We start from the raw sequence: 16,757 nt of genomic DNA, 5'->3' as shown, positions 1-16,757 counted from the left end.
ATTGAATCATTATCAATGTTTGAATTTTTTTTGCCAAATCACATTATTTATGTATTTATTGATGTTGTGAAAATATGTTGAAAATGACTCCGGCAATGATGCTCTGAGGCTGCGCTTGCGCACATCTGATTGAAACCTTTCAGCCGCAGCCGCTCCACGCAGCGAGAAGTTGCCGGCACTTTGGATGGCAACGGCAGCTTTCACATGGCATTTGAGTATGTTTGTTGACGTTGTTGTTGCTGTTGTTGTTTTTGCGGCGCGTAGGCTGCTGAAGGGCACGGCGTACCACTGGGACCTGATGCTGTCAGGCCTGATCAACATCCTGATGTCGGTTCTGGGGTTGCCCTGGATGCACGCCGCCTTCCCGCACTCCACGCTGCACGTGCGCCAGCTGGCGTTCGTGGAGCAGCGCGTGGAGGGAGGACACCTTTACGAGACGTGAGTGGAACCCGACAAACGCAGAGGATCCGTCCGGCCGTCCTTATTATCGCACTGGGACGATCTTGACAGTACGCTGAGAACAGGATGGTTAATTAGCGACACTGAATATTAAAGAGATTCTCTGTGAATATTTTTGTAAGGTTCATGTCCCTTCAAGTAAGTGAGATACAAAAATATTTATTTTTGCACTAAAGCATACTTAGATGTTGCTGTGAAAAAAGAAATAAAAACAGCAAATGTAAACCTACCAAATATAAATCCACCATCATAACTGTACTGAACTCAAACCAGCCACAGAAGATCCAAATTCAACCCCTCCATGACCATGACAGTCCTAGTGAATAGAACACAAACAGGAAGTTGAAACCTACCAAAGTAAAACCGGTAACCAACATCAGTCACAGAAGAGCCAAATGAACGAGCTTTGTTGTCAAAAAAAAAAGTTGCTTGATAACAGTTTCATCTAATTGAACAGAAACAGAAAATAGAAACCTACCAAAAATAAAACCGGTAACTTTGCTAACCCGGACCAAACCTGCTCCATATATGGGCTGGGAGGCGAATAAAAACAGGAAGTAGAATACTACTTATGAAATACTTCCGCTTTAGAGTTTGTCGAAACCAATAGAAATTAAATGAAGACAAAAAGTAGAAAGCCACCAAACTAAGACAAGTCACTGAAGACCCAAATGAAAATAATTTGTGCACAAAACGTTTCTTCACATGTCGGCTGAGAGTCAGCAGGAAGTCAATGAAAACAGGAAGTAGAACAGTTGCAGAAGATCCTCATTCATTTGTGTTTGTTGACAAAGAGCTATACACGGAAGAGAAACAGGAAGTAGAACCTTACCAAACTGATCATCATGTTCACTTCTGACTTTCCAATGTTGGGCTGAGAAATGAGTGCTGAGTGCCCCCTAGCGGTTAAAATTGGAACTGAAGCTTGATTACATTTCTAGCAACGTGGACTGATGTGAAAATGATCAGGATGTGAAAATGATCAGGATGTGATTGGGCCAGCGTGTGATTTGGTTTGCGTTCAGTATTGTGCAGGTAAAGGAGACGCGCGTGACGTCGCTGGCCGCCAACGTTTTCATCGGCGCGTCCGTCTTCCTGCTGCCGCTGCCGCTGCAGTGGATCCCCAAGCCGGTTCTCTACGGACTCTTCCTTTACATTGCGCTCACCTCCATCGACGGCAACCAGATGTGCGACCGCATGGCCCTGCTGCTTAAGGAGCAGGTGAGGCTCTCACACGCTTTGACGGGCTGCGTGAAAGTGGGGTGGGGGGGTGTGGCTTCCATCTCATGCAGCCGCTGAGGGGATCCTCCGGTTGCCATCGTGTGCCATTTCACACAGTCCAGCAAACAGAGGGTAAAAGTTGGACTTTTTTCTCTCCATTTTGCTTTGGCCCCTTTTACGCAATCACAAAAAAATGTGTTCAGTCCAGGGACATGAAAAAAATTGACCGTGTGAAAGGGGACTTTGCACTCTATTTCTTGTTGTACGCCCTTTGACAAAGCAGCTGTTCAAGAAAATTTGCAGGTCACCTTTATCTATCTGTTCTGTGTTGGACCCTTACACACAGCCGGGCAACACAGGAAAAAAAATCAGCAGTGTGAAAGGGGACTTCCATCGTAACTCTACTCCTTTTGACAAAGCTGCTGATTAGCCTCTCAGGAAATCTGCAAGTTGCCTTTGTTCTTGGAATCTGTCAGACCCTTTCACACAGTCCAGTAACATAGAAAAAAAATCAGTAGTGTGAAAGGGGACTTTGCACCCCTTTTCTGACTGTAAGCTATTTGACAAAGCTGCCGTTTCGCCTCTCAAACATGAAAATTTGCCTTTATCCCCTGTGTTCTATGTTAGACCCTTTCACACAGTTCAGCAACATGAAAAACAGCTTGTTTTGAAAGGCAGTGTGAAAGGGGACTGCACACCTTCCTTTCACATCGCAGCGTCAAGCCTCGGGTACAGCCGAAGCCGTGAAATTAGCAGGTTACCTTTGTCCTTTCAGTTTGCGTCGCTACCTTTCACACAGACCAGCAACAAAACAATGGCAATGTGTTTTATGGGGTTTCTTTGTCATCAACTTTTGTTGTCATGTTGTTCCACACGGTGTTTCCTCCAGTTGTTCCCTTTCACAACAGCTGGAAGAAGGCAACCGGAGGGAATTTAGTTTTCCGGCTGGTTGCTGATGGTCTCCCGTCTTTTCCCCCCTGTCCCGCAGACGTCGTACCCGCCCACCCACTACATCCGCAAAGTGCCCCAGAGGAAGATTCACTACTTCACCTTCCTGCAGATGATGCAGCTGCTGGTGCTGTGCACGTTTGGCATGTACCCCATCCCCTACATGAAGATGATCTTCCCATTGGTCATGATCCTGCTCATCCCCATCAGGTGACACACTCGCACCGCCGGATTTGCCACGCTCGCAGAAGCCTCAAGTAAAAATGAGAGAGAACATTAAAAAAAATAAAATTAAATAAATAAATAAAATAAATAATAATAATAAATAAAAATAAAAAGTAATTTATTTTTTTTTACTGTGAAAATGAAGAAATTCATACAAACGAGTATCAATGAAATGGTTAATTTAAAATAAAATACAAATAAGAACTCGTAAAAAAACAAGGAAGACTGAATTTTAGAAAACAAAATAAAAAAAACTAAAGCATAAAAATGAATACAACACTGAATATTAGTTGAATGAATTATTTTCAAAAGTATTAATTCTAAAATTATTTTAAAAAATTAAGATAAATTCATTCAAAAGGAAGTAAAAAAGAAATCTTAAAATGACTAAGTATAAATACAAAATCAAAACCTCATCAAAAAAATCACATGCATTAATTAAAAATGTGTAAAATTTTAAAATAAATAAACAACCAAAACAAAATTAAATATTGGTTAAAAAAAACAAGCGCACAAAAAAAAATTTGCAAAAAATAAAACAATTCCACATTCTCCTCATTTTGGACTTGCGGTAGGTGTCCCAATACTTTTGTCCTTATAGCCTACATCAAAATGCATGCATTCCCAACAACATTCATCCAAATAAAACACAAGTGGAGCTCCTCTTTTCATGTTCCTTTGGTGACACCTTCGCACAAACCTTTTTTTTCTTTCTTTTTTGGAAGAATCCCACTTTGTTGTGTTCCAGTTGAGGCCATTTTGTTGGAAAACACCACACGGATGCTCACTTGGAGACGACATGAAAGCGAGCAGATGTTTGCTCTGCATTATATATGATGATCTATACAATACGCTACGTATCATTGTATATGCACGTAGCGCCTCACACACTCTCACCTAGTGCACTTGTTTTCAATAAGAAATGAACATTTGCATTTCAAAGATGTACACACGCACGTACACGCGCGCACAAACACACGTGCGCACACACTCACACCACTCCATTCTTCAAGTACACTTGCACATGATCATAAGATCAATCCAATACTTTTTAAGATAATCATGCTTACTTATGAGAAGGTAATAACGCACTGGCGTTCCCCAAAGAAGCGTTTGAGGTCCATTTGCCTTTACATACGTGTTGAATATTCTAAAGTAAAAACTGAAATGTTCATAATTAAATCAGAAAATAAAAAAATGTAAGAATGTGTAAAACAAAACAAGTAGAAATTCACCAATTTGGGGGGGGGGGGGGGGAAGGAGTAAAAAATAAAAAATGTGAAGTAAAAAGTCATAAAGAAACAATAAATCAATAAATCCTTAAAAGAAAACTAGTAACATTTCAAATACTCATCATAAAAAAAAGTTTAGTCTACAAATTAAAAAAGCATCTGAACCGCTTATCCACAAAACAAATTCACAAAAGAATGAAAAACAAGTACACATTCATGGAATACAAGTCAAGAAAAAGAGAGAAAATTAAGTTAATAAGAAAAGAAAAAAAGAAACAGTAAATTTTATTTTGAAAAAATCAAATCAGAATTCATTAAGTAAAATTTTATTTTCAAACTAGGTAAAAAAAATCATAAACATAAATAAATAATACATTAAAAGGTCATTAAAATCATAGATTCAATCAAAAATCATGTAAAAAATTCTCTAAAAATAAGTTTAAAAAATAATTAAAATTTTAACATTCTTTAATGCAATACAAATTTAATAATTAAAATAAAGTAAAAATATATAAAATGCAACTAAAATTTAAATGAATAAGTAGCATTTAATAAAAAAATAATAATAATAAAAGAATAACATTCTTTTTAAAGTAGAAAACTCATAAATCAATTCCTTATGTCATGTAAAACCTCATTAAAACAACAAACATTCACTTTTGAGCATTTCCAATCCAATTGGCACACATTCTATGTGGAGTTCCTCAGGGAAATGTATGCGGTCCTAATATCTTCCGAGAGGAGTTGAAGCCTCGTCTTTGCTGTAGGTGACCCTATACTTTTGTCCTTTATGTCACATGCACGTTTGTTCTCGTGTGCAGGAACAGGGTGCTTCCTCACATCATTGAGGCCAAATACTTGGACATCATGGACGCCCAGCATATGTAGCTGTCGAGGGCGAGTTTGTTTGGTTTAGTTTTTGTATTTTTCACACCAAATTGTGCGGAGGCGTGAACGGAAGACCAGTTGCGAAAGCGGGAACATTCCGGAAAATCCGCCCGAGGAACGATCCCACAAGTATCCCGATCCACCGCAGATGTCATCCTTGTGTGTGCTTCAAGTACTTGAACTACTCACTAATGCCGTGTAAGTGCCAAACTTCGTTTGGCAGACGCTGTAACGGCACAACCCCCTTTTTCTTCACACCCGCGTGTTTTGACACCGTGCTGGTGCTGGTGATGTTTGGTCCACGTGTCGTGTACTTACACTGTGTTGATGAGTAGTCGAATACTAGATCCAAAAGCTTAGCGTGTTTTCTTTCCACTCCTTGAAAGCATTCCCTTTAACGTTCCTTCAACGCAGGAGGCGCCGCTTGGCTTCACTGCGGGTTCTCGAACCCTTACGAGGTCCTTTCCATGTCCACACTCGTATGTCTACAAAACCATGCAAAAGCTGCAGTGAAAATTGGCAATATTCATATTTTTCCCGCCTGCATCTTGACACGAAAGACACAATTGACGTTTTTACACTTGAAGAACATAACACATGAATGAATATCCTCTGTCACGGTCGGCGTATATTCATTCAACCAAAAAATGAATGGCACAAAATGTCTCTTAAGGATCTCGTAAGGGTTCGCGCTTCCTGCCCCAACCGTGACCATAATTCCCAAACCCTTCCTGTTCTGTCCTGACCCATAAATCCTACCCTTAACACTCCCTGTCCCTCACTCCTTACTTGCTGTCTGGTACAAGTAACACTGCCTGCTAACACTTCCTGTCCTGTTCCTTAACATAACTCTTTATCTGCTAACACTTCCTGTCCTGTCCCTTTCCCTTAACCCTCACAGTCTTGTCCGAACCACCCGACCCTTATCCCTTAACCATCCAAGTCCTAACTTTTCCTATCTCTCAACCCTTGCTGTCCTGTTCAAAACCTCTGTCCTATCCCTTATATGTAACCCACAAACATCAACCCTAAATACCAACCTTACCATTCCCCAACCCTTCCAATCCCATCCCTATACTCTATCCCTTAGCCTTCCCATCGATAACCCTTAACCCTATTTCCCTACCTGTCCTGTCCCTAACCCCGATCCCGAACTTTTCCTGCTTCTGTCCTGTCATTGACCACAATCCTTACGAGTATCCCCGTGCCCTGCACCTCACTTTTAACCTTAACCCCCAACACAACCCTTCCAGTCCTGCCCTAATCGTTAATCCCCACATCCTAACCTCCTTCCTGTCCTGTCCTGACGCCCAACCTTGACCTAACGTTTTATGGGGAATGGAATTCAAAACATATATACGCTATATATATTGTGTGTAATTATTTAGAATGGCAGCACAAACCAAAACATGTAGTTTTACGACAATTCTCAATATATTATTGCATTAAAAAACAAAGCTTTGAATATTTATTTATCTTTTTAAATGCTTATATTGTGCGCTTTGCTTTGCTCATCATTTTTTGTGTTGGGATTATTTGTCCGCCATTTTGGCTTTATGTGTTTACATGTAGGAAAGCATTCCACCCTCCCGACGAGTCCGCGGTTGTTGTGGAAAGTCACATGAAAAGCATTAGAATGCATCATTTTTGTAAAGTAACGTCACGTAATCGCCCCGACGACGTTTGGGTTAACGATGTTGTTTGTTACACGGGAAACTGAGATTTGTACGCATGTTGCTTTTCCTACAACACATCACAGACGGTCCTCGAATGCAACACGTGACGATTCAGCAATACTGTGTATAAAAAAAATTAAAAAAGTTCAGCGAGCTCTATTTTTGAAGAACAAAAAAAAAAGCTCTCCTCGTGCAGTCAGCTCCGTCGGACCACGCGGGAGAAGTCGTAAGCCCACATGGAGACATTTGCATAATCCTCGGAACGATCCTCGCGGGAAAAGAGAGGAAAACGAGGAGTCACATGGAGCCGTACAAACTTTTCATCATCCCAAAAGTCTTTTTGCATTCTTGACTTTTTGTGAATTAGCTGTGTTCTGTGTGCCCAACTTTTCTTTCCCCTGACATTCCGGGGTTTTTTTCCTTCCTATTTTTCTTACCAAGAATGTAATGTGTGTGTTCATATATATATATATATATATATATATATATATATATATATAGTCATGTCATTAAAGAGTCTTTTTTTCTGCTGTGGGAAAAGATCAGCTATATTTGTAAGCTGGAATATGATGTAAAAAAATATCTTAAGAGAATGTGTTGTTTTATTACATAGTATATAAATGAAATATATAAATATATATACTTAACTTACACTGAAAAAAATAGACTATCTCAAGCTGTTTGCCAAATAAAAAAGTAGTAATGTTGGGCGTATTTGCTTTTCTTTGTTTCCTCACAAATGCTAACCTGCCAATGCCTCACCTCGAATATGAGTGGCCTTTTGCTCTATTAGATGCTGTGCCACAGTTCACAGCCATCCACTTGAACAAATCAACATCTCACCTCAAGTGGTGTCCTCGGTTTTAACAGAAGCCTTGCCCTAATTGATCGTCTGCTTAAAAAAAATCACATCTCAACCCAATTCGAGACCCCCACGCTTCTTCGTCCCTACAAACCACTACAGTAGACTCTCGCCTCAAATAGTGCTACTGCTTATATGATTAATTACTAAAAATAAGAAAATAGAATTTAATTTGATGACAAAATACTAAATAATAAATATACTGTCGATTAGCGCTCACTCCTCAACACGTTCTGCTTCAAACTGTTCTCTTGCGCCACCCTCAGGCCATACATAAATAATGTACATAAATAGAATAGAATGCCTTGTTTTGTTCATTACAAATGGAGTAAAGCGAAATTGAGGGTATGCAAACATAAAATACACCCGTTTAACTATAACAATGACATATTTAGTGTCAAATTTTCCTGAAAATGGCGTCCCAATAACATCTGAAACAAGTGGAGACCGGTGATTTGCTTTTTGTGCTGTTTTGAAAATTGAAAGATACAAATAATGACTATTTGGTACCTTAACACTATTCTTATCTTTTGGAAAAGTATTCTACACAAATATTAAATTTTGAAGGTGAAACCAAATTTCGAATTTGTTTATTTTTCGAAGAACCTTGAAAAATAGAAATGTCTATTTATCTTATTTTTAGAATTGGCAAATACTGTACACGTTATATGAAAAGCCCTTGCTGGTTTTATTTTATTTTCATGTATTTCATTTTGGATTGCATAATGGTTATTTTTTGCATTTTGAATTTTACTATAATAAAAGCCACAATTATGTATGTTTGACACAGACGTTCAATTTAATAAAAAAATAAAAAAGAAGAAAGAAAACCGGCAACTGTTGCGCAACCTAAACTTTCCACCGGAAATGTGTTACCGTGCATTTGTTCCAACATCATTAACGGTAACTTGACTGTTTAGCTTAACGACCGGAAGTTAGCGTGCTGTCGGCCCACAAACGCGGAAATGCAGCGTGCACAGCGCGTTTTGGAGGGTGACTGCGTATTTGTGGGCCGGGCTGATGAACTTTCGGGGTTGGGTCGCCTTCGTTAAGCTCCCCCCTGCCTCCCTCCTGTGGTCTTGCGCATCCTGTCGTCGCCCGCTTGTCCTCGCCGCCAGTCTGAAGACAAGCACGTGTGTTGCTAACATGGCGGAGGAGGCGAAGAAACAAGCCGCCTATACCGCGGTGGACAACCATGTTCAGGTAAAGACTTGTGCTTGATTTTATATTATGAGCTCATCGTTTGTTGTCCACGGATGAACAGTTTGAACAAGTTGAACGTATTGTGTTATGCTAGCAAAGTTCGCTAGCAAAACAAAACGATGTAAGATTTTTTTTTTTTGTCCAATCATATTTCAGACTGTTTTTGTTGCCATGTTAATCTAATATGCTACACGACTCATTTGAGATTTGTACAGTCGAACGAGAGACAAAAAGTCTACACGCAACTCTTCAAATGTCAGGTTTTCCTGATATTTGGACCAAAAATAAATGTGTATGTATGTATATACATATATACACGCAAAACTTTTGCCAGTGGTTTAGGATTGCAAAACCTTTGAGCCTTTTTGTAAGCATGATCTTCTAAAGAAAAACATCCAATCATGATACATTTTGGCTTAAACATTACTAAAAGAACAAATCACTTCTAAAGTCCACGCTAGTGTATTCAATTAGAATTATGTAGCATTTCTTTGGTATTCATCAGAACAATCAAGTGGTTGGAGTTGGCAGCGGTTCGACCATCGTCTATGCAGTACACAGACTAGGTGAGTGAATCGTCATGATGCTAAAAATCGTTAATATTACACCTGAAAGTAGCCATTTTTGTTGGATTACACAAAATTGTGGCTTCAAACCAAAATGGCTGACTGGTCAATTCTGGACGTGGGTCCTTGTGACTTTTTCAATAGACACACTCAATTTATGGACAAAAAACTGAAGAAGAAAAATTGACTTCTGTCTGGCATGTTGAGTGCCTCCAAAAGACAAACAATTTGTCAGACAAATAACAAACTCCTCTGCTAGGTCCTGGAGCCCCAATGATAATGTTCATGTATCCAAACCTGATTTTTAAGCTTTTTTTTTTTCCAGCGGAGAGAGTGCGCCAGGAGAAGCTGAACATCATCTGCGTTCCCACCTCCTTCCAGGTTTGTTAGCTTTTCTTTAGTCACATAGTTAATGCCGTATTTGTTTTTATTCCCCATGCTCATGTTTGTCATCCTTCAGGCCCGTCAGCTGATTCTGCAGCACGGACTAATGCTGTCGGATCTTGACAGACACCCTGAGGTATGATCAACGGCAGTGTGAACAAGTAGGACGTTAGTTTGCCTTTCGCCGAGTGTCAAACGGACGATGGTGGTTGTTTTTTTTGCTTTTTTTTACAGTTCAAACTGTATTACAATTTTACTGACTGCAGGGAAAGTTTATTAAACTTTCTTTAATTAAAATGACTTTATTAGCCACAGAACACGTTTACATTTATAACCTTTGGACAGCAGAACAAGTTTACAAGTTTTTTTTTTTTTTTTTAATAACTTTATTAGCAGCCAAACAAGTTTACATACATTTTAAACACATTTTAAAAAAAACAACTTTATTTAAAGCAGAACGGGTTTGCAGTTTCATAAGCAGAACAAGGGTACAAGTATTTTAAAATCTTTATTATTAGCAGAAGTTTTCTAACTTTTTAATACTTACTAGAGAAACTTTGGATACATTTTTTAACTTAACCTTGGACTCATTTTATAAATCTTATCTAATGGTAAATTACCTGCAGAACAACTTTACAAGCACTTTTAAAAAGTTTCACATAAACAGTAGTTATCCAAAATTTTAAACAAATGTATTGCCATTACAACATTATTTTTTAATATTAACAAAACAAGTTTATATACTTATTAAAACTGAACATTTTACACATAATATAAAAAAATATATATGTAGTAAAACTAGTTTCCAACACTTTGTGAACTTGTTTTGATGTTAATAAAGTTTTATATATATATATATATTTTTTACTAGCAGCAGAAAAGGTTCTTACATAACACAGGACAAGTTTAACATGTGCAACACTTCATTCACAACAGAACAACTGTTCTAAACTTTTTCCAGACGTTTATAAAACTTTCTACCAGGAGGTGGCGTTATTGTTTGCCTTTGGCGGAGGTCAGCTCTCGTTCTTATGTTGTTTCTCCTGCATTTGGCTCAGCTGGACGTTGCCATCGACGGGGCGGACGAGGTGGACGCCGATCTGACTCTCATCAAAGGCGGAGGGTGAGTTCCACGTCAAAAGTGCGCTTCCCGGCTCTCCTTTTGCTCCTCTTCACAATCGCCCGCCGCGTTTTGTTGCTCAGCGGCTGCTTGACTCAGGAGAAGATCGTCGCCAGCTGCGCCCGACATTTCGTCGTCATCGCAGACTTCAGGTTTGGAATCCGAGAGGGCGCGTTTGCAGACGGCACTGTAAAGAAGCCAGGTTAAAAATGTCCGCCGTCTCTTCTCTCAGGAAGGACTCCAAAGCCATTGGCCAGCAGTGGACGAAGGGCGTTCCCATCGAGGTGGTCCCCATGGCCCACGTGCCCGTCTCCAGGAGGATCGTAAAACTTTTCGGAGGGGAGGCCAACTTGCGGATGGGTGTCAGTAAAGCTGTAAGTATTTACAAAAATAAAAATCTATCAACAAAAGTGGGGCTGTTCCTGGACTTGGGGCCATCATCAGCTACCCTTGTAGCTTCGTGCTAGCTAATGCTATAATTGTCAATGCGACGTTTGCTAATGCTACATAGCTTCGTCCTTGCTAATGCTAAGCTAGTAGCTTTGCCCTCGCTAATACTACGCTTAGTAATGCTACACTGGGAGCTTCATCCTTGCTAATGCTAAAATAGTAGCTAGCTTTGTCCTTGCTAATGCTATGCTTGCTAATGCTACAAGAAGTGAAATGTCACCTGTTAGTTCCAGGAACTCGTAGCTCTTTGTAAATGTGGCTGTTTTGTCACATTTGTGACTGTCAGGGTCCTGTGGTGACGGACAACAGCAACTTCATCCTGGACTGGAAGTTTGAGCGCGCTCACTGCTGGGGCGACGTCAACAAAGCCATCAAGATGATTCCAGGTGAGGTCTGGGGAATGTCAGGAAAAGCCTACTAGAACAGCTGCACTTTCTTTCTTCAGTTCATCGCAGGCGTTGTCATTTGAGTTTGAGTGGGAGTGAGATGGGTTCATTGTGAACACAGCCTCAGCCCCGGTCATAAGAGGGTGTGCACACTTGTGCAGCCACATTTTGTCATGTGTTTAAAAGATTGCACCTTTTTTCAGGGGTGGTGGAGACGGGACTGTTTGTGGGCATGGCCGAGCGCGCCTACTTCGGCACGGAAGACGGACGCGTGCAGGTACGCGACGCGCCCGTCAACTGACAACTCTGACGCGGCTCGCTCCTTCCTGCGGCAACGCGGTTTGACTCATCCGGATTTTACAAGTCAGAATGGACTGTGGGGAATTTGGGGGCAATCGTAAAAGACAGACAAATAAGGTGGATCGGATCGTGTGATTGCTGTCTGGAATGGTGTCATCATGTTCGGGTTTTATCGCTCTTGTGTGTGTGGTGTGAACATTTGGATTTTGTCGCCGTCTTGACCGGGTCGCTCTTGAGAAGACGTTTTCAATCCCAATGAGTTCTCTGGTTAAACAAAGTTGATTGGATGCAATATACAGTGTGGGACAAATTCTCCTGTTTATGTCATTTGATTACGCGTCTTTGAAGGTGCATTTGCTCATGACTGAACACATGCTTTCAAACTTGACTGGGAGGATCTGTGCAGCCACCACCCCCCCCCCCCCCCCAAAAAAGGTGGCTTACGTACACAGGAGAATATGCCCCCTCACGTGCCTTGACATAGTAGCTGCTGTTGTAGTTACAAGGAAGTCATGCCATAATATGAAAACCATGTTTGTACAAGTCGCGCTTCCTGTGTCTCCACTTGTCACTCGATGTGTTTTTCCTGTGCCATAACCGCATCTCTGTCGTCCGCTACACCAAAGTGCATGTTTTGCACCAGCTTTTTAATCCTTCCAACGAGACTGTGACTGATGATTTTTGACTGTCGGGTACTCTTTTGTCTTTCTGTTACAAGGATACAGGACCAAAATCATGCATGTGCCTGCTTCTGATTTTTCAAGTAAACCTTAAACATGATGTAACATTGGAGTTGATTATTCTTTACGACAGTCCAATTCCTAATCCACTTGAATTTTTATTACTTTTAAGAAGAAGCTGTCTTGTGAGGCCCGAGTGCAATGTCATTCAACTGTATACCACCGGGTGGCGCTGTCACAGCTTCCAACAACGCCACGAAAAATACCCCCCACCCCTCTCCAAAAAAACAACTACATAACGTGCATGTGTACAAGTGAAGTCACTCCAAAAACTTTGTAAAATAGTTAAAAACAGTTATATATACATTTTAGTACAATACTAGCTGTGTGTCTGTGTTAAGCATTTTGTTGGTGGCAAGAATCATTCTTAGCATTTTTACTTAATTTGCTCACAAGGAAAATTCACTGTTCCAGTCATCACTTCAATGAAAACACAAATCTTTTTATATACAGAAGTAAAGTATAGGTCAAATATTCATTTATTTTCTGTACTGTATTATTATAGAGTACTGTACTACTCCAAACATTTGAATCAATACTTTGTTTTTATATATATTTTTAAACAATTATCTGTACTTCGTTTGAGGGCATGACGTCAAACTTTTTGGAAAGTTTTTTTTTTTCCGGCTTGTCAACAGTTGGATCACAACCCGTGACCAGGAAGAAGAAATGTCGCGCAACTAGTGTCCACTGGGGAGCCACGTTGGTGTTTTTGCGTCGGGCGACTTAACAACCGCCGATGATTGACGACCGCAGTATCCAATGGCGTTATCTCCTCTAGTAAACAAGGGCGACGTTTTGAGCCAATCGCGTGGTTATTTACCAAAGTCGTCTTTCCCCAACCAATCAAACACTTGTGAGTGTACGCACGCGTCGCATTGAACGCCAGGCGACTCGGCCAATAAAATGCGCTGTTATTGAAACTGGCCCTTTCCGCGGGCTTCTCCCTGACTGACGGGCAAGCCGTCCAATCACCTTGTGCTGAGTGTGCCGCCCCTTGTGATTGACAGGTCATCGGGCAATAGAAAGTGGGTTTAACGAACGTATGCTTTTTATTGCCCAATCGCGGTATAGAAACAAGGCGGGACCTTGACCGCTAGTCTTGCATCAAGTATAAAGGGAAAAACACGGCGTTCTCTTCCCGTGGCTCGTGTTTACATTATTTGACAAGAATAAAAGGCACTAGAGGACAAACTACGACTTTACTTTTGTTGACATTCATAAGAGCCTTTTTTATTCTTATTGTTTTGCATGTCAAGATTTACACGGCCGACCAGTGGCATGTAAATCTCATGCTTCACTAATGAGCCAGCCTTCCAAATGGAAAGGGGGCTTCGCTTTGGAAACGTGAGCATTTCTCTGGCGCTCCTGCTCCTCAACGTGGTCATCGGACTCGGGACCCTGCACACTTTGGGCTTCGTCCTCGCCGGCAGGGAGCCCCAGCTGGCCGGCCGGGGCTCGAGCTCGAGCTCGGACGATGGAGACCGAGCGGTGAGGGTGAAGCTGCACCCGGACGGCGTCGCCGTCGGCGTGGCGGATGTGACGGTGGAGGACGTCGACAGCGGCCCGCCGCCGCCGCTCGCCGACGACGACGAGAGGTCCTGTGGGGGAGAGCGCCGCGGAAGTGTGCCAGTGAGAAGGTAGGCTGAGGCGGATGTGACTCGGAGCACGACGACGCCGAGCGGACTCGCATCGTCACGCGTCCCCCTTCCGATCGAGCGGTTATATAAAGCAACTTTCAAAGCCTTGCTCTTACTAACTTCACTAATTGACGAGATTTAGACGAACACAAATAACGTCGCGTTCTAGCACGCCAAGAAACGAACAGCCAGTCAAATAAACTTTCAAATAAATTTTCGTCCTCATCATACTTCAAATGTGTTCGTTTAAATGTGCTCTGTATGGAAGGTATAAGGTGTCAAAGTGTCCAGAAACGTCTGTCCATGAAGTGGAAAGTTGTAATCGATGAAAGTGTTTTCATTTTACGCGTGCATTTGGTTCCTTTCGGTGCACGTTGTGGTGGCCGAATGTGGGCGGGCGTGATGTGGCGGCTCGGCTGAGGCGACGCAACACAAGCAAGCAAGCAAGCAAACTTTTTTTTATTTTTGCCAAGAAGCGTCATTTGCTTCCAAAGCAAAAAAACAAAACACCACACTCTTTCTTTTCTTGATATTAAGTAACTTAAACGGCTTGTTTGATGTTTTAATGAAGCTTTCTTTGCTCCGTGATCCCAAATTGGATCAAATAGTGACGTCATGATTAGGCACGCTTGCTTCGTGGCCAGAGCCGCGTTGCAAAATCTGCCCTTTTGCAGAGAACTCATAAAAAGTCACCTGCCAGGTCAGCATCATGAAAAGACACAGTACAATAATAACCATAATTGTTATCAAAACTGAGCATCATTATCTTTTGGAAGGGACAAATTGAATATCACCCTCAAGTCGCCATACTGAGCAATTTGACTTATTAATGCAGATAAATAAGGTGAACACGATATTTAAAACCCCGCCGTATAGTAGGGCTGAACAATCCAATTCAAATCGACGTCGTAATGCAGTAGGATGCAATTTTCAAGTCACAAAGTTATTAATAAGCTTTATTTAAAGCGTTCCAATTATTTTTATATTGTATGTGTGTTTTGTTGATTTCTGAATTATCTAAATAAGTTGTGTGCTCCAGAAGTGCAGTCCATGTCGTCGTTTGGTGAAACACGATAAGTTGAAGTGATCAACGCACAGATTTGTGTGCATGATGATCGTTGCCATCTGATTTTCTGTTATGTTTATGCCGCACTTGTTTGGGAAACATTTTGTGAAGTTGTCGTAGTGAATGCTTAACGACTTCAAATCAGTGTCTCGTAAGGTAACTAATGAATTAACCTTACACCAATGATATCCATATTGCTGTCCGAACTGAACTTTTTCTTCATCAAGATGAAATCTGTAGATAATGACATAATTTTTTTTCTCAAATCTAAGATCAATTTGACATGCTTATGCTTCTTACTTGATATGTGATCAAAATGGAGTATTATTTACCCTTGGTAAGATAAGAATTTGTAAGCATTTTACAGAAAGGATATCAGTCTGCCATCTCCAGTTTTGTGTGAAAAGCAGTAAAAATATCGGCGCGAGAGATGCAGCACTCGCTCCCGACATTGATTTAATCCTGCTGTCATTTTGAGTGCGCCTGCCGCAGTGTGTTGTTCACGCCGCCTCCCTCGCGTCCGACCGCCTTGGATAATTCACCTTAACCGTTAAATTATTCTCTGTGTGGTCTTTTAAACACGCTCGTCCGTGTGTGTTTTCACGCAGGATCAAAAATGGTGAAATCGGTGAGAAGCTTTTGAAGGCGTCGGACCGTCTTGAACTTGCGTACGTTTCCTGTCCAACTTTTTTTTATTGATGAGGCTTCCCCTCGTAAAGAGACCAAACAAGTCCCGCGAGTCGCGTTGTTACTCCGCTTCAGTGGTTCACTAACGCTGTCTGAGGTACTGCCGGGCCTTGACTTGTACAGCAAGCAGCATTTTGGCGGATCGGGAACCAATCTTCAAAAAAAAAAAGGGGTTGAATTCCACTCCCAGTTCGGCGACTGTCAAACTCATCTAAATCTTCTCCGTCTGATTCGGGTGATCTTGACTCGCTGCCTGCGCTTCTTATCAGCACATTGCTATTTGATTGAAGTCGCATCCATTTTGTACGGCAGAAAGTACACCGAAGAAGTATGTACTTTTTGACCAGGAAATCGGGGAATGCAACAAAGTGTCGGAACAGAAGTTAAAGAGAAATATGATCGTGTCAATGTGAGAATTGAAAAAATATATATATATATATATACGTTGTTGACGTGCTAACTTAGGCGGCTTAAGGAACCTCACTCCGTCAATTTTCCACCAGTCTTTTTTGTAGTTAGGTGGTATAGCATCTATTTATTTTAGTTGGAGGAAATGTGAATTTGATATGCTAAGTTGCTAACTTCACTCGTCAGGGGAACCTCACTCTATATTCATTTTCCACTAGTCTTTGTTGTAGTTCTAGCCATTTATTTTAGTTGGGGGCATGTGAACTTAGTATGCTAATTTGCTAACTTCACTCGTC

At 41.1% G+C, this 16,757-nt stretch overlaps 3 protein-coding genes across 9 annotated transcripts in view; all 3 read left to right on the top strand.

The window, feature by feature from the left end:
* The window catches only part of slc4a11 (solute carrier family 4 member 11), a 56,294-nt gene extending 48,935 nt beyond the window's left edge, over positions 1-7,359 (top strand). For all 7 annotated transcript variants that reach the window (XM_086094872.1, XM_086094871.1, XM_086094870.1 and 4 more), the window contains 4 exons: positions 265-438; positions 1,485-1,680; positions 2,669-2,838; positions 4,907-7,359. In XM_086094872.1, the coding sequence (XP_085950998.1) occupies positions 265-438; positions 1,485-1,680; positions 2,669-2,838; positions 4,907-4,973 (607 nt within the window). In that variant the 3' untranslated portion in view covers positions 4,974-7,359. The remainder of the gene's footprint in view (positions 1-264; positions 439-1,484; positions 1,681-2,668; positions 2,839-4,906) is intronic.
* A 1,069-nt stretch (positions 7,360-8,428) lies between these two features.
* Positions 8,429-12,705, top strand: rpia (ribose 5-phosphate isomerase A (ribose 5-phosphate epimerase)). Its single transcript, XM_086094828.1, has 9 exons — positions 8,429-8,714; positions 9,220-9,280; positions 9,606-9,661; positions 9,741-9,800; positions 10,723-10,787; positions 10,868-10,936; positions 11,017-11,158; positions 11,521-11,620; positions 11,824-12,705. Exons 1-9 carry the CDS (start codon positions 8,532-8,534, stop codon positions 11,919-11,921), a joined length of 834 nt encoding a protein of 277 aa, XP_085950954.1. The 5' UTR covers positions 8,429-8,531; the 3' UTR covers positions 11,922-12,705.
* Positions 12,706-13,784: 1,079 nt separating this feature from the next.
* The window catches only part of eif2ak3 (eukaryotic translation initiation factor 2-alpha kinase 3), a 32,042-nt gene continuing 29,069 nt past the window's right edge, over positions 13,785-16,757 (top strand). The window contains exon 1 of the mRNA XM_086095023.1: positions 13,785-14,300. Coding sequence (XP_085951149.1) covers positions 13,981-14,300 — 320 coding nt within the window. The 5' untranslated portion in view covers positions 13,785-13,980. The remainder of the gene's footprint in view (positions 14,301-16,757) is intronic.

This window comes from Leptonotus elevatus, chromosome 14 (assembly GCF_054856555.1).
Source record: "Leptonotus elevatus isolate MCC_2025b chromosome 14, RoL_Lele_1.0, whole genome shotgun sequence".
Classification (NCBI taxonomy): domain Eukaryota; kingdom Metazoa; phylum Chordata; class Actinopteri; order Syngnathiformes; family Syngnathidae; genus Leptonotus; species Leptonotus elevatus.
This window is presented reverse-complemented; position numbering and strand designations above follow the sequence as displayed.